Consider the following 22,264-nt stretch of genomic DNA (forward strand, 5'->3'; position numbering starts at 1 on the left):
AGCAGGTGTTTGTATTCCTTGATTGCTGGCAAGCTGGCTTCACTTAGTCACTGCGTCGGTAGCTTCTGCTCATCTCTGTAGCTAAACAGGTGCCTGACTTCATTTGCAGCGGACGCACAGCCTGAGTTGGGGGTGGCCGCACCCAGAGGTAAGGAGCAGGAGGTCCACGACGCAGGGATGGCGGAGCGTCCCCCGCCGCAGCCTGTGGAAGTCCTGCCCGGCGCTCCTGGGCATCCCCCCGCTCCTCCGCAGGGGCACAGCCAGCGCTCCTTGGAGGAACCTGAGGGGGCAGCGGGCAGAGCCCCAGCTGCACCTCCCGGCGGTGCTGACCCGCAGCCCTGGGCAGCTCCGGCTGAGCCAAGGGAAGGCCGGCAGGGCGCTGCGCCTGAGGCTGAGGGTGCTGGCGTGCAAGAGCGGCTCCCTGTGCTGGAGGCTGCCAGGGTGCCCGGGAGCCCAGAGCAGCATGGAGCTGGGGGTGTCCCCGGGCAGAGTCGGGATGTTTTTGGTGGAGGCACCCATGAGAAGAAGAAACCCGGGAAGGAGGCAGCAGCTGCTGGTGCGGACGCTCAGGAGGCAGATGTGCCGGGGGTGGGGGCAGCGGTTGGGGCCCCTCAGGTAAAGTCCCAGCAAGCGAGCCGAGACCGGGCACCTGGAGGCAGGTTGGGGGTAGCAGCCCCCCAGGCCCAGGTTGTGTTACATCAGCCAGAACACCAGGCCGACCCTGCTGGAGGACAGGGCGGGTGGCAGGGTGGTCATGCGGAGATGAGGAAGGAGGCCCCCGGCAGGGAGCACGTGCCTGCTCCCCGGGAGGGCACCGCCGGCCAGGAGCCCGAGCAGAGGCCAGACCCTGAGCTTGGGCCCAAACCTGCCATACCTGGAGATCAGAAGCTGGACAACGCCAAACCCAACCGGGACTTGAAAGTCCAGGCCGGCTCCGACCTTCGGAGGAGACGGCGGGACGTAGCTCCTCTGGCAGAGGCAGGGCCGGCCCCGAAGGACGGGGTCATCATCAGCTTCAATTCACTGCCCGACGTGCAGGTCAATGACCTCCGCAGCGCCCTGGAGACCCAGCTGCACCAGGCTGCTGGAGGCGCCCTGCGGGTGGTCCCAGGCCGCCAGATCAAACAGCTACCTGGGGCCCTGGAGGAGCCCTGAGCCCCAGTAAGGCCAGGGTGCTCCAGTCAGCTGGTGAACCTGGACCACGGTGGGTGCCAAGCCCCAGAAGTCAGGCCCAGGGTGGAGTGACGGCTCTGCAGCTGCGGCCACTTCCAGGCTGACTCTTTCATGATTCAGCTCCCTTCCTGCAGCCTTGAGGAGGAAAAACAGCCACTCCCTGAGACCAGGAAACACGACCTGCCACCTCCCGTGTGGCCGTGGGAGCCACTGGGGTTCAGGTGGAGATGTTGGGGCTCTGAGTGCTGACTGCAGCCCTGGCCGCCTGGCTGCCATGAGAGGCAGCGTTATCCCAAACTTTAATTCCTTATTGATGTTCTCTGTGACTGTCAGTACAAAGCCTGAAAATGTTTCTGGCTTCACCCCGTCTCACAGCAAATGCTGCGTCGTCTGAGAGGCTGGACAGGCCTGTGGGTCCAGCCGCCTCCGCCCTGGCGCTCTGCTCTGCATGCTTCGGTCTGCCCATCGAGTGGCTGTGAGATTTAAAAAGTAAAACAGACCACTGCTGTCTGGTTGGTGCCATGGTGAATCACCCAAAGGCTCCCACGCCACAGACCGAGGCCCTGACCATGAAACCTGGGTTCCAGGCCCAGTAGGGAGGGGTGCACGACCTCACTTCTCACCGCTTCTCACTTCTTCCAGGGCAGCGTCTCCTCTGGGTTTACACCCTCGGGACTCATCTGTTGGGAGGGTTTTTGTGGTGTTTTTTGTTGTACTTTGTTTCAAGGGGCAGAGAGGCCAGTGGTCATCCCCAACCTGGGCTAGTCAGCAGGTGGCCTGACATGCTTGGCTGTGCCCTCAAGAGCCTGGGGCCTTCACCTGCTTTGTGCTTTGGGCTGTGTGCCTCGTCCCTGCTGGGGGTGGGGGCCGCTCCAGACCCTGCCCCAAGGGGTCCATGGTGGGGAGCCAGTCACTGACCGCTAGCCAGGGCTGCCCAGGCCACGTGACAGCTCCAGCCTTGGTCTCCGCTCACCTCTCCCCTGTGCCTTTTGAAATGGTTTTATTGTTTACTGTGATTTCTATGTCATCTTGAAGCCTCAAAATGAATAATAAAAGGAGTGGAATCCTCTGGAAGCCAAGCTGATTCCCCACGAACCCTGGGCACTGCTCACACAGAGGGGAGCTCAGTAAAAAGCATCCGGGTCCCTCCATTCTTAACTAAAAACAATTCCAAGCAAACTGTACCGGCTGGAAGTTTCCCTCAGGTTGGAATACCGTTTGTTGTTTTGGGGTGGGATTGCGTGTCCAGCCCTCTCTACCTGAATCTCTCACCTTGACCCAGTGTTCTAGCCTCTGGATTTCTGCAAAGATAGCTTCCTCCTCAGAGCAGGGGCCACAGCCGTCTGAGAGCGGCAGTTCAGCCTCTGCCATCGCCTGCCATTCCTGCACCTCCGGGCACTCAGGGTCCTCTGTCCCAGTTAGTGCTTGTCTTCTCCGGGTTCTCCGCTCCACTCGCCTCTCCAGTCCTCTCCTTCGGGAAAGCTCGGGGCAGACCTCTGGGTGGGGTCACCATGACCAGTACTGCAGGGAGCCATGAGGGTCCGGGAGACAGTGCCTTGCTTTCTGACCACAGGCCATCCCTCCAGCTGGGTCCCTTGGCTGGTAGATGTGGCCAGTGCAGCACACCGGGCCGCCAGGAGTGACCCTCTGTGCTGGCCGATACACTTGGCAGACACAAGGCCTGGATGGCCGAGGTGACTGGGACAGGGCCCTGTCTGTACTCCCGTTCTGGAATGGGGCCCCCAAGCCCAGCCCGGGGTGGGAAGAGGCCAAGGTCGAGGCTGGGTATGGCCTCCCATGGTGCAGCTGAGCCCTGAGTCCGAGGCCAAGACAGGTGGCGCCACACAGGGTGACTGCCTCCTGGTGACACAGCTGAAGAAGCAGAAGGAACCATTTTTCCTGCATCCTGACACAACTCGGTTGAACTCCCTCCCATAAACAGTTTTGAAGACAGGTTGAGTTTGGGGAGGGGAGCCAGGGAGGTCCGTGAGCTGACTTCAGTGTGTGGTAAGTGGCCTGGCCTAGCCAGTGGATCACGTCCGCAGCCCTGGACCTGAGATGTGGCTTGTGGCCTCATCTGCCTCCGTGAACTGGAATCTGAAAGGATGTTAGGAGAGCACTGGGTGGGACAGTTCTGGAAGCGACCAGAGCGCCTGTGCACAGCAGAGATGCCAGAAGCTCTAGCCAGCAGGCTGCCAAAGTGCAGAGAGCACAGAGGGTCAGAAAGAGGCCATCCTCAGGCAGGAGGCACCTGCTGGGTGCGCACACTGTCTCGGCAGACAGGGAAGGGGGCGGCATTCTCAGCAAGTCTGTTTTCCTGGCCCACTCCTCCCTCCTGCCCTCAGCCAATCTGAGGGGCCATCACCCCTGGCCGGGATGGGGGTCACGTCAGTGATGTCTGGTCCTGCATTCCAGTGGTGACTGTGAAACATGACTGCTTAGCCAGCCAGTCTTTGAACAGTTCTAAAGCCCTTGAGTGGCGTATGGCTCCCCTCCAAGGCTGCCCAGGGAACTGCGTTTCACTGGGATGATAGCTCGGAAATAAGGGGTTTCAGCACTTTGTGGGGGAAGTGGAGGAGCCTTTATAAGAGGGAACAGCTCCAGGCCTCAGGGCACGGGTGCTCTGGGACAGCAGGGCCTCGGTGGAGCCAGAGGACAATGTGACCTCCATACCCTGGGGAAGGAGGCTCTGGGATGACACGCCCAGCAGGCAGCACTCAGGATGCTGAAATCTTCCTGGGTCCCACTGGGTCTCCCTGGAGCTCCAGCATGTGTGCTGCTGCAGCCTTACCGAATCAGGATGAGGGGTGGGACCAGAGTGAGCAGGAGCCTGGCCAGGATGGACCTGGGCTCAGACTCCAGAGGCTGTGGAAAGGAGGGTGGGGCAACCCCATGGAGCAAGTCTCACAGGCACTGGGTTCCTAAAACCAGATCTTCCCTGGGTTCTTCACCCCTTTGTCTGAAGAGCAACCCCCACCTTTTTTTTTCTAAGAAAAAAACCCCATCAGTATCAGGTTCCTACAGCTCGGACTTTTCCCTCACGGTGTCACTGTTTTTTCTTTGGTCTGTGCTGTAACCTGGTAGTTACTTCTGGATGCTTCGCCAGACTCAGATGACGTGCCTTGGTGAGAATTCTTTAAAGAACGAGACTCGCAAGGCAGGTTGTTCACAGCCCATGCACTCATTCTGCAGATGACAAAACAAATCTTACAGTATCTGATCTGATCTTTATTGTGGGTTCACTGCATCTTATTCTCCCCAAATCCTTAGGTGTGTAAGGCTGGAAAACCCATTCTCCTGCTCATGCATGCCTAATGTGTTTCCAGTCCTTTTAGCCCCAAGAGCTTTTAAGGTTTTAGACGCTTGCCCCTTGAGGCCATCAGTGCCAGGCACCCAGGGACGTGCACTGGAGCTTGCAGTCCTTCCTAATGGCCTCCTGTCAGGGTCTTCTTGGCCTGGAAGACAAAGGGCTGTGTCTGAATGGGTTGCTTTAGTTAGACATGGTTAGACAAGTTAGACATGGTTTCAAAGTTAAGAAAACTACCACCCCAGAAGCCACCTCCTGGCAAATAAGTGACAAAGAGCTTGGCCACGAGTGTGCAGCATGGGGCCAGGCTGGTTGGGGCACTGGGGAGCCTGGGGCTGGGCTCAACCTGCTCTGTGGCCTCTCCCACCCTGCCAGGCACTGTGCCACCAACGAGTCCCATTTAGTCCTCCCCCTTCTATAAAGGAATCTCTAAGTCAGAGATGTTGAAACACAGGCTCCCCTCCTGCCTCCTCATGCACCCCCACAGAGCCTCAGGGTGCAGGCAGAGTAGACAAAATGGCTTGTGTCTTTAAATGAGAAATCCCCAGGTTCCCTGTTCTGAACTTCCAGTGCCTGGGGCCTATGGTTAGGTTGCCCTCAATGGAAAACAGCAGGAGAGGCAGCCACACGCTCCCGGGGGGCAAGACAACATGACAGGGGCAAAGGAGCGTAAGGAATCAGAGAGGATTCCGTCCAGAGAGGATTCACAGGATACCTGTGATCCTGAGTAATAACCACAGGCGGTAGGGAAAAGCCTGGTTTGGCCAGGAGTGTGTGATCTTTATTTTACATGTGAATCCTTCCAACCACTGACCACAGGATGAAGGTTTGTACCTCCCCGAGGGAGTGCTCTGAGTAAAGCAGGGAAGCTGCCAAGAGCCAGGAAGCAAGTCCAAGCGACACGTGCATCTTGGATGAAACATGTCAGATTGGAGATTGGTGACAAGGGCGGAAGCTGCATATCCCAGCCACAATGATTGCTAGGAAGATGCAAGGGGTTCTTTGAGCCCTCCGGGAAATGAAGTGTGGCCCATGCATTCTCCACCCTGGATCATAGGGGTTCCTTGGATTCCCTAAATTCTGGTGAGCTGACCCAACTGCCCCCTCTCAGGTCCAGTACTCAGCACCAGCAGCTCTGGTGAACAGAACTGACTGTGGGGATCGTGGCCCACCCCAGACCCACCGAGTCGAGGGAACCCAGGACCTTGACATCTTGGGCACCAGCTCAAAACCTTGTGCTAGCCTCATTACAGGCAGCCTCCGTGGCGGCGGGGGTCGCGCCGGCTGGTGTGGGGCTGTGCCCCGTTGAAGCACCTGTTGGAGCCCATCATCGAATACAGAAGAAAAGGAAGCCCGTTTCCCAAGCGGGTAACGTGGGTCCCCGCCCCCTAGGGTCCCACCCCCGGGCGAGGCTGGCGTTCACTTACCGCAGCAGCGAAGCAGCTCCGCAAAGCCTCGAACTCCTGCGCGCACAGATCCTTCTTCAAGCAGCCGCCCGGGGCCGTGGACGCCTGCACGCACCTGCCGTAGGCCGCGGCCTGGGGGCGGACGGAGACGGGCGAGGGTCGCCACGGTCCCCGCGCCCGCTGATTACCCGGGGCGGACCCCGCCGCCGCCGCCGCTCCCGGGTCACCACTACCCGCCCCCCGCCAGCCTGCACCCCGCCTCGCGCGGCCCTTCCTGCCCGGCCTGAAGACTCCGCACCTCGGCCCCACAGGCAGCTAGACACTCGGGAAAAGCGCGGAGGCGGCTTCGCACGCGACCCCACACAGCTCCGTTCCCCGACATGAGCGGCTCCTCCCGGCACCTGTGGGCGCCGCCATCTTAGGTCCGGCCTCTTCCGGCGCCCAACAGCTTAACCGGCAGGCACTTCCGCCCACAATCTTTCTTGCGCTTTGTCACTTGGTCAGGCTTAGCCCTCGCCTTTGCCTCTCCGGAACCGCTCTCAGTCTCCCAGAGCCCTGCAGTTGGCTCGTTGTCGGTCGCTGTCCTTGGACTTTGTATTGGTTCACGCGCAAACTGTTTCCCGAAGTCGGCCGCAAGGCCCTCCTCACTCGGGTAATTGGCCCGCGGGGTCAGGCTCACGCAGTGATTGGCGGGGGCCCGGGCCTGGCGGAAGCGGGGCGGGGCCGGAAGGTGGCCGGCACCATGGCGGCCACGCCGCCGCTGCGGGACCGCCTGAGCTTTCTGCACCGGGTGAGTGAGTGCTGGCGGCCCTGGTCCCACCACGCGCCGCCTCCTGGCCTCACCCCCGGCCCAGGCCGACCGCCTCCCTGGCTGCGCACTGCCCCCGCGGGATCCCCGCGCCCCGTGCCCTCCGGCTGCTGGCAGGCTTGGCGTCCCCTTCGTCCCCCTCCGTCCCCTCTCGCCTCTTTCCCTGTTTTCCGGCCGCTTCAACATCCTAGAACACTGCTCATCTCAAATCCTACCCTTCGGCCCCTCCCGAGGCTGGGGGACCCCACAGCCTTGGGGGGCGGCAAGTCAGGCCATCCCTGTATCAGGTCCACGGGGAAGAGTGACCCCCTTGAACAAAATCCCAAGTTTTTCTGTTTTCTTACCCAGCTTAAAGTAGCTTTACAGAAAAAGAAACAGTGATCCCCCGAACTCTGGCCGAGATAACCAGGCGCTGATTCGAAGAGCGGCAGAAAACCTTTTATTAAGTGGTCCAGGCAGTGGGGGAAGCCCTGAATTCCAGTTCAAATTGTGCGGAGAGGACTGGGCGTTTTCAGGACAGGACAGAAGGGTGGAGTTCAAGTGAAAAATGGCAGGCGTTTGGGCGGCTTCGGTGGGATACGGCTGCTGTGCTGATAACTGGTGGTTACAGAAGCTAAGATCCCATCGTATGGTAGGAACTGGGGGACAGACCCTGTCCCTCCTGGTGGTTAGATTTCAAGGAGTGGCCTTCAGTTCCTTGAGAAAGACTCTCCTAAGTTGTAGGAGGTCTGGGTTCCCAATTGTAGAAAATGCTCCTGAAGTGAGCCTGAACCAGTCCAAAAGTCCAGGGTCAAGAAAAGGAGGTTGGAGTCTGTCACCAGAAATAGGCCAGAATGAACAGTGAATTCTGGCACTATGAGCTTCCACAGGCAGGCGGCAGGGGTGAGGGGGGTGACGGGTTCACCCTCATGCTGCTGAAAGACAGGTCAGTTCTCTTTGAGCAGAGGTTTCCCTATGTGCCGAACATGCTATGGTCCTGCAGACCTTTCCAGCTTCCCTCTGGGTCTTGGTGGACAAATAGCGTGAACAGCCTCTTGCAACATTCAGGTCAACTGTGTCTGTGGCCAGCACCTCAGAAACTGCACCTGAGGTTTCTTGTCCTGTCTACACTAGGCTCATACCCTCCAGATGTGCCATGAGGTGGAATGGGTGTTTCTGGTTTTTATCCCTAGAAATTGTACATCTTTGTGCTGAGTCAACTCAGTGTAAACACCTTTGTGCTGACACATAAGCGTGAGACACACAGCTGAGTCGGTTGTTCTTGTTTTGAGTTGTTTCTGTGGGATCCCTTCCTGGAAGTGGCGCTGTAGGTCTGTCAGGGTGAATGATTGTGTCACAGGGGTTCACCTGAGGAGTATTTTTTTTTTGCCAGTCTGTAAGTTGGTATACTAAAGGCACTTTTAAGTTGTGTGGCTGTAGGTGTAAGGGCCTGGGGGGCCCTGCTGAATCGTGACCTTTAGGGCCTGTCACCATGGAGACCACCACCCATTTCCTCTTCCCAGGCGTTCATCCTGGCCTCCAGAAGGGAGGCTTCTGCAGGCTCCCTGTGGCCAGTGGGACCGTTGCTCTTCTCTTTGGGTCCCCTGACCCTGTGTCACGCCAACTATAAGCTTCTGAAACTGGGATCCCCAAGAATGAGGGCTCCTGTGGCCACTCACTGTGGGCTGGGCTCTCGCTCCCTTTCAGCTCCCGATTCTCCTGAAGGGAACGTCGGATGATGATGTCCCGTGTCCGGGCTACCTGTTTGAGGAGATTGCCAGTATCCTTCCTTGTGGATACCTCTGGGGCCCCTGTAGCCTCTGCTGCCCCATCTCCCAAGGTCCCGGGCTTCTCCTACCCTGAGGGGGCCCTGGCACCTTTCCCATAGCAGCTAGGTGTGTGGCTCTGAAAGTCACCTAACTGATGACTGGAGGCTTAGGAGGCCCTGGAAGCCGGGTGTTCCTGAAACCAGGGCCTGGGGTGGATGCCTGTGGTAGAGGGGGCCACACTGAGGAGTTCGATGGCAAGAAGGCCCGGCTTCTCTCCCTGGCCAGAGCATTGTGTGGCCCAGGGTTAGCTCTCCCCTTCCCTAACTGAGTGCCTCCCAGAGATCTCCCATGAATCCCTGGGCAGCAGCCAGTGTCTCCTGGAGTACCTGCTGAACCGTCTGCACAGCGGCTCTGGCCGCGTGAAGCTCAAGGTGAGTCCGAGTGGCTCCAGATGCCTGCCCGGGGGTTAAGTCAGGGCCCTGTCCTGCCCCTGGTGGTGAGGCTGGAGGGGAGGGATGAGCTGGGGGCATGGGGGGCTGTGTCGGGTGGGGCACCCTTCTGTGGACCCAGCTCTGCCCACCCCCCTATCCCTGCTGCCCCAGGTGCTGAAGATCCTGCTGCACCTGTGTGGTCATGGCTCCTCTTCCTTTCTGCTCATCCTGAAGCGCAACCCTGCCTTCATCCAGGAAGCCGCGGGTACGGGCCAGCACTGCCTACAGGAGGCGTGGGAGGAAGGTGGCCAGGGCAGGTCTCTGCCAGATCCCTTAACCCGAGCCCCTGCCTCCCTGTCTCATACCCGTGCTCCCCAGTCTGTGCTCCGTCCACACTGTCCTTCACTGCCACCTCCTCCCTTCCCTTCCCTCTGTGTCAGCTCCTCCCCTCCTCCCCACCAGGCCAGGCCAGCACATTGCGTGGAATCGCTGGTGTCTGTCCGTGAGCTCTGCTGGGCCTTTGCAGCCTGGACCTTTCCTGTCTGTCCCTGCCTTGGGTTCCCTCTTCTCCCCAGAGCTGCTCCTCTGGACCCTAGGAAGCCCTCCATTCTCAGAAGGGCTGGGAGGGTGGGGGACGGGACTAATGAGGCTATAGTGAAAAGTGGGGCCCTGGCCTGTGGGGATCCAGGTGACAGGTGGGTCTGGGGTAGAGCCCCGTCCCTCACCTGCCCCCAGGCCAGAGGTGTTCATGAGTCTCTTGTTAACAGGAACTGGTGGAGGGTCGTGGCCTGAGGTCTTCTCCTTGGGTGGGGAGAACTGAATAGGAAGGCCATGGCCTTCAGGCCAGAACCCACCCCGCCAAGCTGTCCCCGAGAGGGCAGTGCCACGGAGAGATTGAGTCCTCCGGGCACCGCTTGCTTGTTGGAGACTCTTTAGTGTGCCCTGCCGCTGCACCCCCAATCCACTGTCTTCCCTTTACTTCAGGCGCACTGAGGCCAGGCTGGGGCTGGGCTGCCTGTGGGCCCTGGGGTCCATGCAGGCGCCTTGGAGACAGTGAGTGGCCTTGGAGGGGGTGCAGACCATTACTTGGCAGATTCCTAGAGGCGCCCAGGGGGCTGGGGGCGCACTCGTCACAGCCCAGCTCCCTGGAGTTTGTGCACTGAAGCAGCATGGCTGGTTCATTCTCACCAGCCGAAGGGTCAGAACGGGCCTGTCCCGCTGCTCGGCTCACACAGCTGTGGCCAGCGCTGGGCCTCGCCTCTGTCCTGGTCTCCGAAGAGGGCAGAGGAAGCAGAGGGGGGCAGCTGACTGTGGTTCTCTATTAGCACCACCGTCTCTCAAGCTCTGAGCACTGTCCCCAGAGGACGAGTGCCCAGATAGATGGGGCTGTGAGAGGAGCTAATCCTGGAGGCGGGGGTGGGGGGCACACAAAGCTTGGCCCAACTTTGGGGGCCTGGCGGGGGGGGTTCCCTGTGACTCCCACAGGGAGGGTGGGAGCTGTGGCAGGACGGCGGGGAGGTACCCCACCCTGGCTGGTCTCAGCACCCTAAGGCAGGAGGAGCCAGCGAGGTTTAATGAGACATAAGCTTCCCAGGTTGGAGAAGGAAATGGCAACCCACCCAGTTCCTCGCCTGGAGAATCCCATGAACAGAGGAGCCTGGCAGGCCATGGTCCATAGTGTTGCAGAGAGTCGGACATGCGTGCACGCACGCAAGCTTCCTAGGTGGTGCTGGTGGTAAAGAGCCCACCTGCCAATTCAGGAGACGCTGGAGACGGATTTGATCCCTGGGTTGGGAAGATCTCCTGGAGGAGGGCATGGCAACCCACTCCAATATTCTTCCACGGACAGAGGAGCCTGCTGGGCTGTAGTCCATGGGGTCACAGTCAGACATGACTGAAGGGACTTGGTGCACACAAGCTTATCTGATGGGCCACAGCTGGAGCTCTATGAGCAGGAGCCCTGTCAGGCTGTGATAAGGAACCTGCATTATGGTCAGGCCTTTGGAAGCTCTTCAGCTGGACTAGAGCCTCCTCGGGCTTCCCTGATAGCTCAATTGGTAAAGAATCCACCTGCAATGCAGGAGACCCTGGTTCGATTCCTAGGTCGGGAAGATCCGCTGGAGAAGGGGTAGGCTACCCATTCCAGTATTCTTGGGCTTCCCTGGTGGCTCAGCTGGTAAAGAATCCGCCTGCAGTGTGGGAGACCTGGGTTCCACCCCCGCACTGAGGGCCTCCTCCGGTCTCCTCTGGGTGGAGATGGTGTTGAGGGGGAGGCAGCGAGGCTGCTGTTGCAGAGGGTCGGGTGAGGGGCAGCCTTGGGTTGGGGAGTGGCCCTGGTGTTCTGGAGGTTGAGTTGCAGCCTCACGGCTGGGGGTGTGGGCCAGGGGACGCCAAGGGGCTGTGAGGGCACAGCCACCCCAGGCCTGGGGATGGTGGTGCATCTGTGCTTTAGGAAGCCCCGAGGCACTTGGTTGAGGGGGCTGAGCTGGGGGCTTCAGGGGGTGCCAGGCAAGGCCAGGGCTCACCGCCTGTGTTGGGTGTGGGCTTTGAGGCTTGTTGGTTGGCGTTGCCCAGCTCAACTCTCCTCCCATCTGTCGCGCAGTTTTCGCAGGGCCCCCGGATCCTCTCCACGGGAACAGCCTGTACCAGAAGGTGCGGGCGGCCGCCCAGGTGAGCCCAGGACCCAGGTCACTCCCTGCTCTCCCTGCCCAGGGCCCTGGCTCCACTCTCTGCAGGACAGAGCCCCTGAGTGGTCCTCAGGGAAGAAGGAGGGGTGGGGGAACCGTGGGCTTGCGGCGCTGAGTGCCCTTTGCCTCGTCTAGGACTTGGGAGCTGCCTTGTACTCCGACGCCTTGTCACCTCCACCTCCCTCCCAGCCTCCCAGGACCCTGCCCCCAGCAGGTATGCAAGTATGCCCAGCCCTGTCACCGGGTTACTCTGGGCGGGCCCGAAGCCTCTCCTCCCACAAACGTCCAGGGTTGAGGGTCGGGTCCCCACTGCTGCTGACGTGCGCCTCCCCGCAGGCATGGGCTCCCAGTCCAGGCCCCAGAGCGCCCTGCAGGGCTTCGGCTACAGCAAGGAGCGGGGTCACACAGGTGAGTGCTGTGGGACTGGGGCCCAGGCTGAGGGTGAGGGGCGGATGGGACCTGTGTGCCCCTCACTGACTTCTGTCCCACCCCGGGGCTGCTGGGGAGGTGCAGTCGGCTCTCCTTACCTGGCTGGTGAGAAGCCAGGCTGACGGTCAACCCCACACTTGGGCCATCGGCCCTGGGCTCCTTCAGGGAGCCGAGCGCAGAGGGCAGTGGTCCTGTCTGTGATAGAGGTGACTTGGAGCTGGCACCGTGCCAGCCCTGCTTGCTGGGAGAGCCTGAAGCCCCCCAGGGCCACGCGAGCCTCTCGAGGGCTCTGGGCCAGGTCCAGCTGATGTGCTGACCACTCCAGCCGTGGCTCCTAGTTCCCTGGCCCTTGTGATTCCTAAAGTGGGTCGGCCTTAGAGCCCACCTGTTCCTAACCTAGGGGTGACTGCCAGATCACTCTCCATGGGGCACTCCGTGGGAAAGCCCCTAGCGCAGGATGTGAGCACTCCTTAAGTGGCCAGGGAGATTGTGGTTCTCAGGATAACCACCTTAGGTGGCCCCCTACTCTGAGGTGGGGACCCAGGAGGGCGAGCGGTACAGCTTTGCTGTGAACTGCCGCTCATCCAAGCTCCACGGGGCCAGATGCATTGAAGTGAATTCACCGCAGAAGCTTCTGGGCGGGCCCTGTTCCTCCACAGGGCCTCTGCTCTGTGACTGCATCTTGTGTCCCAACCTCTTGGGTCCTGGGTGAGCAGCAGCCATGGGCACCTCATCCTGGGAACACAGGGTGGGACTGAGGGGGCTGTGCCGTCTCCCCTCTCTCTGCTGCAGGCTCTGCAGGTGAAGCCTTCCTGTCCACCATCCAGAAAGCCGCAGAGGTGGTGGCCAGCGCCGTGCGCCCTGGGCCTGAGAGCCCCAGCTGCCAGAGGTCCCTTCCGCGGGGTGACGCCTACCAGCCGGCTGTGACACCTTCAACCAGCCTCGGCACCCCTGCCTCCGGGAGCTCTCTCCCTGCGGCCAGCCCAGGAGCCCGAGGTATTGAGCTGGACTCCTCCCTTGGGATGCTGGCTTCCCCCTCCTGGGGGCCCTGGGCTTCTAGTCACCTGCTGGGGCTGGGCGGGAGCAGACGAGGGAGGAGGAAGAAAGCAGCTCACTCCTGGTGGGGGCAGGGGGCTGGAGCCCCACCCTGCCGGTCCCGCGACACCTCCCAGAGCCAGCACGTGACAAGCTCGCAGAGCCAGCCGCCCACGAGACTCCCTGCGGCCTCTGCGGCGGTGCACATAGGGCAACCCTGCCTTGACCTCCACGTCCAGTGCTCTCTGTCAGTCTGCTCTGGGTGGGAGCTCAGGTATTACGGCCCCACGAGAGGTGGGGTCTGCCCAGGATCCCAGCTGCTCAGATGTGGAAGCTTAGAGCTGGGACAGCAGCCATCCCCAGCTCTCGTGTGTTCATCCGGCGCCTTCAAGCAGCTTTGCAGCCCGTCAGGGCCCAGGGGCAACAGGGAATCCCTCCGCAGGGGCCAGGCTCCATGCCATGTGTGTTCTAGCGGTGCGCTGTGATATAGGAGGGAGCGACGGCTGCCCACGCCCTCCACCTCCACCTCTCCCAGAAGTGCTGCCCCATTTGCCTGGCTCGGAGGAAGGATGTCAGTGCTCGCCGGGACTTGAGAGCTGCTGTGCTGGGCGCTGTCCCCACTGCCCTGGCATCTGGTGCCTGACGCTGCTTTCTGGGCAGGCGTGTCCTGTGCGGGCCCCCCACCCTGGCCCTGAGTGAGGGTGTGCCCTGTTCTGCCCCATTTCCTCGCAGGTGGTGTTTCCCGGAGCTGGAACCCAGGCAGCTATGTGTCCACATCCCAGAACCCAGCCCATAGGCTCTTCCCTGGATCTCCCTGTCCAGGGCTCCTGGGGAGACAGACGTGGGGCCAATCTGAGGCCCCCAAGGGTCTGCCCCTCAGTCGGTGTTTCTTCCAGCAGCGAGACACCAGCCTGGGCAGGCCGGAGGCGGCTGGGATGAGCTGGACAGCAGTCCCAGCTCTCAGGATTCTTCCCAGGAGAACGATGATCTGGGCAAGGCCTCGGACTCGGGTAGTCGGTCGGGCAGCGACAGCCCCTCGGGGGCCAGCCGGGCACCTAGTGACCTGGCAGAAAGGTGATCCAGCACCCCAGGGCTCCCCTCCCTCCCTACCCTGATGGGCGAGAGGTGACTTGGAGGGGGCTCACCCCTCCTGGCGTAAGGGAGCCCACCCTTTGTCCTGACCCGTGTGCACCTGGCAGGGTTGAGGCTGTGACCCTGAGTGACTGCCAGCAGGAGCTGAGCCTGGTCCGGACTGTGACCCAGGGGCAGCACACCTTCCTGAGCCGAGAGGAGGTGCAGCACTTCGTCAAAGAGTGAGCCCTGGCCTGTTCCAGGCCCCCTCACCCCCGCACCCCGCCCCCATCCCTCGCCCTGCCTCTGCAGACACACCCCTTGCCCCACGTCCCAGCCCTGTTGCACGGTGCCCCCTTCCTGCAGGTGTGGCCTCCTCAACTGTGAGGCTGTGCTGGAGCTGCTCATCGGCCACCTGCGTGCCACCAGTGAGCGTGTTCAGATGGTGAGGAGGGGAGTGGGTGGGGCTGGGGGTGTGCCCAGGCATGGGGAGTGGGGAGAAGAAGCACAGGACGCCCAGTCGCCCAGTCGATTGTCTGCTGAGTGCTGAGAGGAGGGAGGGAGGGAGCCGGTCACACAGACCTCCCTTGGAGGGGGAACCAGCTGACATCAAGCCCACCCACCCCACAGAGAGCCCTGGGTGCCATCGCCTCCCTCGGGTGCACCGACCTGCTCTCCCAGGAGCGAGTCCTGCTCCTCACCCGGCCTCGGCTGCAGGAGCTCAGTGAGGGCAGCCCTGGACCCGTGACCAACAAGGCCACAAAGGTGGGCAGCCTCCAGGGCCAAGAGGAGAGGGTGCAGGATACCCCTGCAGTCCCACACCGTCTCCCCATCCCCCGCTGCCTTCCCTAGACACGCCCCCTCCTGCTCCTGCGGCTGGCACAAGTCATCCCCTTAGAACTGCAGTTGGTGGCCTGGCCTCTTCCCATACTTGGGACCCCCAGGTTTCCCCAACCTTCCCCTGGTTTCCCTGACCTTCTGCCCAGCAGATCTGCCCTTTGGGCAGTGCCTTCTCCCTTGTGGCTGTCTCCTCCAGGAAGCCGTCCTCCTGCGGGAAGCCCTCCTTGACTGTTTGGATGGCTCTCTTCCTGTACTCTGTGTCATGGGTCTACGCTCTGCTCCCATATGCCCCACCCTGGGAAAGCAGAAATGGTTGTTTGTCTGAGTCCTCTTCCCACTGATGAATGTGGGGAGGCCACCTGCAGTCTTCTCTGGGGGCCCGCTGTTGGCCTCCCTCAGCTTCCAGTTTTCTGTATGGCAGCTGAAAATTCAGATGCTTAGTCCCCTAAAACCTGAGAAGGACCCAGGAGGCCAGCTATTAGGGATGACACCTGGGTGGGACTTGGTGCTTCAGCCGCATCTGTTCCCTGTGTGTGTGTCAGGTGCTTGTGTGGCACTTGACCGGGAGGGGGCGCTCTTCCACTCTGGCAGGCCGCATGGCAGCTTGATGTGGGGGAAAGCATCTGTATGACAGCTGGTGGAGAGCGGCAGTGCTGCTGCCGGGGGATGACAGAATTGTGAGCGGCCAGTGGTCCTGCCCCGTGCTCTGGCCAGCGACATTGAGGAGGGCGCCCGGGAGCACCATGTCCTCTGATTCCTGGAGGAGTGTAAAAGCCCTCACCATTTCCCCTCTTCCCTTGTTCAGATCCTGAGACACTTTGAAGCCTCCTGCCGACAGTGGCCCCCTGCCCGGAGGCCCCCAGCTGAGCCTGGCCCTGCAGCTGCCCATGTGGGCCCATCAGACCTGTTGACCGATGCCCTGCCTTTCACCGGAGGCCCAGCCTTCCTGCAGCCTCTGAGTTCAGCTCTGTTTTTGCCCAAGGGCAGCACACCCCCATCAGGGATGCAGCCCAGCCCTGTGCCCCCAGTGTCCCCGGACAGCTGCCCGCTTCCCGTCCCTGGGGCTGCCAGGGAGGCTGAGACCAGGCTGGCAGGTTCCACAGACCAGGCGGCTGCATCTGAGCAGGGCCCGCTCTGCATGGACACCCCAAAGGGAGGACCAGAGATCAGCCTGGGCCCCAGCCACAGCTGCAGCTCCTTATTTGCTGGCATGGAACTGGTGGCTTGTCCCCGCCTGGTGGGGGCCGGGACTGCTGCAGAGGAGCCCCTCCCAGCCCACCAGACTCCCTGGACGTTGTCACAGAGGCTGGCAGCAAAAGAGCCTTGCGGCTCTGAGCCGTCGGCTTTCGCATTCTTAAACTCATGATCTTGTCTGCCTGGGCCATATGCAGTCTGTGTGCTCCCTAGCCCGTGACTCCCAGGACCCTGTGACTTGGTGCTGTCCCCTATGCCCACAGCCCGCAATTCCCCTTTCTGTGGTTGGCCTCGCCCTCGCCTGGCCTCTTCCCCTCACCCACTGAGGCCTTGGGTGTGGACAGCCGTGCAGCAAGGCAAGCTTAGAGTGGACGGCCCACCCAGGGATGAGAATGGCCACCAGTAAAACCCATGGATATTTTAGAAGTCCATGCACCAGTCAGAGCCAGACCACCACTGTGGTAATGAGGTGCCCATGGGAGCTGCTCCCCAACTTTGCCCCTAAGGTGGGTTCTCTGTTTTTCTGCTGGGAGGCAGGACCCCCAGCTTACAGCCTGCCCCCTGGGTTTGATGGCCCAGGAGCAGCGCCCCCGAGCACCCTGCAGGTCTTGCAGGGAGGGCAAGGCAGGCCCAGAAAGAGGAGCTGAGCAGCTGGTGGTCCCTGGGGTGCCGGATCTCCCACCTCATGGCCATCTGCTTTGGCGGGATGTTTCTCCCATCTGCCAGAGGGACGAAGGGAGGGCAGTGGGGCAGACAGCGTAACGTGGCTTGCCCAGAGGGCACTGGAGGGGAGCTCATGGGAGAGGAGACTTGGTGACTGAGCTTGGAGACCACACACCCCTTGGAACTGGCCCGAGTCCCTCGGGTCCTTATGGGCACACAAAGAAGGGCACCAGGGGAAGACGGAGAGAACCCACCTGCAGGCTGAGCCCAGACCCAGCTTCCAGCCAAGCTTCTGCTGTTTCCAGGTGACAATCCTGCGAGGAGGATCCCAGGGCCACCTCAGTCATTCCTCTGCCCCACCCTGCTGTCTCCTTGGCCAGAGACTGGCCATTTGGACTTGAATTCCTGTAGCAGCAGGCAGGCAGGCACAGAGCTTTGCAAGCACTGACCTCGGGGTCCCCTGGGGAAACCCCTGCCTTCCTGGCCCTCAGAAACAAGGTTGACGTGGAACCACTGCTTGGGTCTTTGTTTTTGAGCTCAGATCCCTCCCTCTGGGGGAGAGGGGAGTCCTAAGCAGCCTCCTGGCTTCTCGTCCATCAGGATTGGGGTCTGGGTAGGGTTAGGGCAGCATCAGGTCCCTGTGTGGCCTGTGTCAGCTCCCCCTGCCGTGACCTCTGCCTGCAGACTGCGCAGCCACCTCAGAGCTAGGGCTGTGGTTGCTCTGGGGAGAACTGGGGACAGCCTGGGGTCACACTTCCCACATAAACACTGCTGTTCACAGGAAGCTGCACTGATCGCCTTTTCATTTTCTATCTGTGTGTGTGTGAGAGAGAGGAGAGGAAACGGCACAGGGGCCGAGCCCCTAAGGGGCACAGGTAGAGCCTTCTGAAAGCAGGGACAGGTATCAGTTCTTCCTTAGATGTTTGGAAGGACTCCCCAGTGGAACTATCTTGTCCTGTAATTTTCTTAATTGCAAAGTTTCTAACTACGAAATTCAATTTCTTAAGTAGATTTAAGGACTATCTGGGTTATCTATTTCCTTGTGAGTTTCAGTAATTTGTGTCTTTCAAGGAATTGGTCAGTTGCGAATATGGCTAGAGTTTTTTCAGCCTACTTTCTTTGTTCTTCCAATTTCTATAGTGTCCCACCTTTCATTTCTGATACTAATGGTTTTTTCCCCTTTCTTGGCTAGTCTGATTAGAAGTTTATTGATATTACTGACCTTTTCAAAGAACTAACTTTTGGTTTTATATTTCTTACTGATTTTATGTTTCCTATTTTATTGACTTCTGCTCTTTACTATTTCATTCTTCCTGCTGTGGATTTTTTTCTTTTTCTAGCTTTTTAAAGGTGAACGCTTAGATTATTGATCTAAGACCTTTTTTCTTTTTTTAATATAAGCATTTAAAATTTTTTATCTTATTTTTGGTTGCAGTAGGTCTTGCTGCGTGCAGGCTTTCTCTAGTGGCAGAGAGTGGGAGCTTCTCTCCACCACAGTTCACAGGCTTCTCATTGGGGTGGCCTCTTTTATGGTGGAGCACAGGCTCTAGGCACAGCGGCTTCAGTGGTTGCAGCTTGTGGGCGCAGTAGCAGCAGCTTGCGGGTGCTAGAGCGCAGGCTCAGTAGCTGTGATTCGTGGGATTAGTTGCTCCGTGGCATGTGGAATCTTCCCAGATCAGGGATCACGCCCATGTTGCCTGCATTGGCAGGTAGATTCTTACCCGCTGTACGACCAGGGAAGTCCTAATGGAAACGTTTTTAATGCTGTACATTTTCCTCTAGACACTTTCAGCTACATCCCATGAACTCTGATAGCATTTTAGTATTTATTCAGCTCAAAATATTTTCTAATTTCCCATAAGACTTCCTTTTTGTCTGACTTTTATTGGGGGTCACAGCACCAGGGAGAATGTGAAACCTCCTGGACTAACTAGAGATCAAACCCGTGCCTCCTGCAGTGGAAATGTGGAGTCTTGACCCCTGGATCAAATAAAATGCATTTTTTATTAGTACTTTATATTGTAAGAGAACATATAAGACTTTCATTATAAAGATTTCAAGCTTTTACTTAAGTTTGTTTAGTGGCCCAGGATATAGTCTCTCTTGGTGAATGTTCCATGCGCACTTGATTTGGAGAACTGCACACCAATCTCCTTCATGAACATAGATTAAAAAAAAAGTCCTCAACAGACTATTAGCAAAACATATCCATATTCACTATATTAACACACTAAAGAACAAATCTCATTATTTTATACAGAAAAAAGCAAGAGAGAAATTTCAACATTCATGATTAAAAAAAAAAAAACTCAGCAAACTAGAAATATAAGAATTTCTTTCACCCAGTAAAGGGGATGGACTGAGTGCTTGTGTGTGTACACAGTTGCTTCAGTCGTGTCCAACTCTGCAACACCATACTTAATGTCAAAAGGCTGAGTGATTTCCCTCCAAGATTGGGAACAAGACGGGAATGTCCACACTCACCACTTTTGTTTAGCATTGTCCTGGAAGCGCCAGCCACTTCAGTGAAACAATGGGGGAAAAGACAAATACAAAGGAAGAAATAAAACTTAACTAACCACAGAAAGCATGATTATTTATGTCGAAAATCGCATAGATTACACCAAAAAATCCTATGACTGTTTGGCAAGAACACAGGCTGTTGAGTAAAACTGAATTGTATTTTCATATACGAGCGATATACGATTGGACATTTACATTGTAAAATCTGTTATTGGGGCGTCCCTGGTATAGGAGGATTCCACATGCCTCGGAGCAGCTAAGCCCTTGTGCCACAGCTACCGACCCCATGCTCTAGGGCCCGCGTGCCACGGCAGCTGAAGCCTGCGCGTCTGGAGCCTGTGCTCCACAGCAAGCGGGGCCGCCACCATGAGAACGCAAGGAAGAGTACCCCCTGCCCACTACAGCTAGAGAAAGCCCACACGCAGCAACGAAGACCCAGTGTGGCCCGAAATAGATACTCTATGATAGCATCCCAAAACTGAAATAGTTAGGTATAAATCTAACTGTGTGTATATATAGGATCTGTATGCTGAAAAGTACAAAAGACTGATGAAAGAACACAATGAAGACCTACGTAAATGGAGAGAGACACTATAGATTGGAAGAGTTTTACTGTTAAGATGTCAATTTTTCCCAAATTGATCTGCAGGTTTAACATAATTCCCATCTAGATTTTTTTTTTTGGGGGGGTAAATGGAAACAAACTGATCCTAAAAGCTACAACCAAAGTCAAAGCAATTAGAATAGCTAAGGTGATTTTGAAAAAGCACACAGAGGGCTCACAGTACCTACTTTGAAAACATACTGTCAAGAAGCACTAGTCAACACTGTGGGATGTGTGAAAGTTTAGACATAGATCAGTGGGCCAGTATAGACAATTCAGAAACAGCCACATGGATATGGTCAGTTGGTTTTCCACAGGTGTCAAGGTAATTCAATGGAGAAAGGATAGACTTTCAACACATAGTATTGAAACAACTGGAAGAAAAGAATGAACCTTGGCTCCTTCTCATATCTTACACAGTATTTAAAGTTAGCCATAACCCTACCTAGAAGTTAAACTTCCAGAAGAAAACCTAGCAGAAAATGTTCTGTCCATGGATTAGGCAAAGGCTTCTATGAGAGAGAAAAAGCACAAACTAGTAGAAAAAACTAGGCATCATCAAAGTTGAAGAACTTTACTTTGAATGACAAGAACAAAAAGACAAGCTACAGACTGGAGGCATTTGCAAATCATAACTCTCAGGAAGGATTTATATCAAGAACATAGAAGGAACACTCCAAACTCGATGTACAAAGTGGGTGAAAGATGTGGACGGACACTTTGCCAAAGGAGGTATATGGATATTGGACAGAGAAGCACACAGATAGTTTCTCAACATTGTTAGGGAAATGCCGTTGAAGACCATGTGGAATACCACTACACACCTGTTAGTATTATTTTTTAAGAATATTTATTTTAGTTGCAGCATCCGGTCTCTTCATTGTGTTAAGATCTTTTGATACGGTGTGTGGATTTAGTTGGCTCCAAGGCCTGTGGGATCTCCCTTGACAAGGGATCAAACCTGTGTCCCCTTCATTGCAAAGAGGATTCTTAACCATTGGACCACCAGGGAAGTCCTGACACCCATTAATATTAGTATTAATTAAAAATAAAAATCCAGTAATACCAAGTGTAAGGCCAAGGGGGATCAAATGGAATTCACAGGCTGCTGGTGAGAATGCAGCATAATAAAAAGGTACATTGCCTTTGGGAAAAGTTTGGCAGTATCTTAGAAAGATAAACACCTACCTACCTACCATACAATTCAGCAGTCCCTTCCTAAGTATTTACCGAAGTGACATGAAAACTTAAGTTCACACAAATGTTTAAAAGTGAATGTTTACAACAGTTCCATTCATAATTGCCCCGAACCTGAAACAACCCTTAAGCCCTTGGTTGCTGTGTAATAAAGGATGGTTCACCCACACCGTGGAATACTAGTTAGCAATGAAGAAAAGAGGAATAGGGAAGACTCATGTGACTAAGTGAAGGAAACCAGACTCAAAATGGTACACAGCACAGGACTGCATTTCCAAGGCTCTGGAAAAGGCAAAACCATAGTGACAGACTGACAGACGGCAGGTTGGAAGTGACTGGGACAAGGGGTGGGGAGGATATGGCTACAGAAAGGCAGCCCATGGTTTGGAGAGGGGAGTGAATGTTCTGTGCCTTGTTTGTGGTGGTGGTAAAACAGCTCTCTGTGTGTGTACTTAGTTGCTCAGTCAATTCTGACTCAGCGACCCCATGGACTGTAGATGACCAGGCTTCTCTGTCTGTGGGGATTCTCCAGGCAAGAATACAAGTTGCCATGTCTTTCTCCAGGGATCTTCCCAACCCAGGGATTGAACCCTGAGTTGAAGGCATTGCAGGGGGATTCTTTCCATCTGAGCCACCAGGGAAACCTAAACAGCTCTCTGCATTGTCAAAACTCAGCTGTACACCCAAAAATATGATTTTTATTGATATAAATTAGAATTTTTTGAAGTAAAAATAGTATTTGATTTATAAAAACGGGACAAAAATGAGCAATGTGCTATTTGTTATTTTGAAGGGAAAAATGTTGGCGAGACCAGAAAGTTCGTGGAAGAGAGGGGGCTTTCCTGGTGAAGGGATCACAGATTGGGGGCGTAGGGTAGCTACTGGGTAGCGCTGAGCTGGGTGTGCCGGGTCCACCTGCGCGCTGGGAAGGGCGCACAGTGCAGGTAGGGAAACACGCAGGATGCCAAAGAGGAGAGCCAGCGGGGACAGTGGTCTGGACGTGAGAAACGATAGAAAACAACCTCCAGGCGTGGGGGCGGGGGTGCGGGGGGGAGTGGAAGTGGTGGATTAAAACTTCGGAGAAGGAGGCAAAAAAAAAAAAAAAAAAAACGGGGGGTGGGGAGGATGGCATTATCAAGACAGGAAAA

General features: G+C 57.1%; 3 protein-coding genes across 8 annotated transcripts in view; 2 read left to right on the forward strand and 1 right to left on the reverse strand.

The window, feature by feature from the left end:
- Window positions 1-2,194, forward strand: part of SLC38A10 (solute carrier family 38 member 10) — a 40,243-nt gene extending 38,049 nt beyond the window's left edge. For all 4 annotated transcript variants that reach the window (XM_068976081.1, XM_068976079.1, XM_068976080.1 and 1 more), the window contains one exon: window positions 110-2,194. In XM_068976081.1, coding sequence (XP_068832182.1) covers window positions 110-1,155 — 1,046 coding nt within the window. In that variant the 3' untranslated portion in view covers window positions 1,156-2,194. The remainder of the gene's footprint in view (window positions 1-109) is intronic.
- Window positions 2,195-4,409: 2,215 nt separating this feature from the next.
- Window positions 4,410-6,457, reverse strand: NDUFAF8 (NADH:ubiquinone oxidoreductase complex assembly factor 8). Its single transcript, XM_068978825.1, has 3 exons — window positions 6,185-6,457; window positions 5,908-6,018; window positions 4,410-4,628 (listed from the first exon to the last, which is right to left on the reverse strand). The coding sequence occupies exons 1-3, from the start codon at window positions 6,266-6,268 to the stop codon at window positions 4,599-4,601; spliced, it is 225 nt and encodes a 74-aa protein (XP_068834926.1). The 5' UTR covers window positions 6,269-6,457; the 3' UTR covers window positions 4,410-4,598.
- Window positions 6,458-6,626: 169 nt separating this feature from the next.
- Window positions 6,627-17,493, forward strand: TEPSIN (TEPSIN adaptor related protein complex 4 accessory protein). Of its 3 annotated transcripts, none has more exons than XM_068977769.1 (13): window positions 6,627-6,676; window positions 8,381-8,453; window positions 8,782-8,873; window positions 9,045-9,138; window positions 11,476-11,543; window positions 11,696-11,774; window positions 11,897-11,968; window positions 12,782-12,985; window positions 13,921-14,098; window positions 14,224-14,337; window positions 14,462-14,540; window positions 14,726-14,860; window positions 15,741-17,493. In XM_068977769.1, the coding sequence occupies exons 1-13, from the start codon at window positions 6,629-6,631 to the stop codon at window positions 16,299-16,301; spliced, it is 1,797 nt and encodes a 598-aa protein (XP_068833870.1). In that variant the 5' UTR covers window positions 6,627-6,628; the 3' UTR covers window positions 16,302-17,493. The 3 variants fall into 3 exon arrangements, with proteins under 3 accessions (XP_068833870.1, XP_068833871.1, XP_068833872.1); XM_068977770.1 differs by having other exon boundaries at window positions 13,924-14,098; XM_068977771.1 differs by lacking the exon at window positions 12,782-12,985.
- Window positions 17,494-22,264: the final 4,771 nt, after the last annotated feature.

This window comes from Capricornis sumatraensis, chromosome 8 (genome assembly GCF_032405125.1).
Source record: "Capricornis sumatraensis isolate serow.1 chromosome 8, serow.2, whole genome shotgun sequence".
NCBI classification, from domain to species: domain Eukaryota; kingdom Metazoa; phylum Chordata; class Mammalia; order Artiodactyla; family Bovidae; genus Capricornis; species Capricornis sumatraensis.

Coding starts and splice junctions, on each gene's coding strand:
- TEPSIN (XM_068977769.1), top strand. CDS start 6,629: ATGGCGGCCACGCCGCCGCTGCGGGACCGCCTGAGCTTTCTGCACCGG. Junction 8,454..8,781: donor CCTGTTTGAGGAGATTGCCA/GTATCCTTCCTT, acceptor AGTGCCTCCCAG/AGATCTCCCATGAATCCCTG. Junction 8,874..9,044: donor CTGGCCGCGTGAAGCTCAAG/GTGAGTCCGAGT, acceptor CTGCTGCCCCAG/GTGCTGAAGATCCTGCTGCA.
- NDUFAF8 (XM_068978825.1), bottom strand. CDS start 6,268: ATGTCGGGGAACGGAGCTGTGTGGGGTCGCGTGCGAAGCCGCCTCCGC. Junction 6,019..6,184: donor TAGCTGCCTGTGGGGCCGAG/GTGCGGAGTCTT, acceptor GTCCGCCCCCAG/GCCGCGGCCTACGGCAGGTG. Junction 4,629..5,907: donor GGAGCTGCTTCGCTGCTGCG/GTAAGTGAACGC, acceptor TTTGTCTTCCAG/GCCAAGAAGACCCTGACAGG.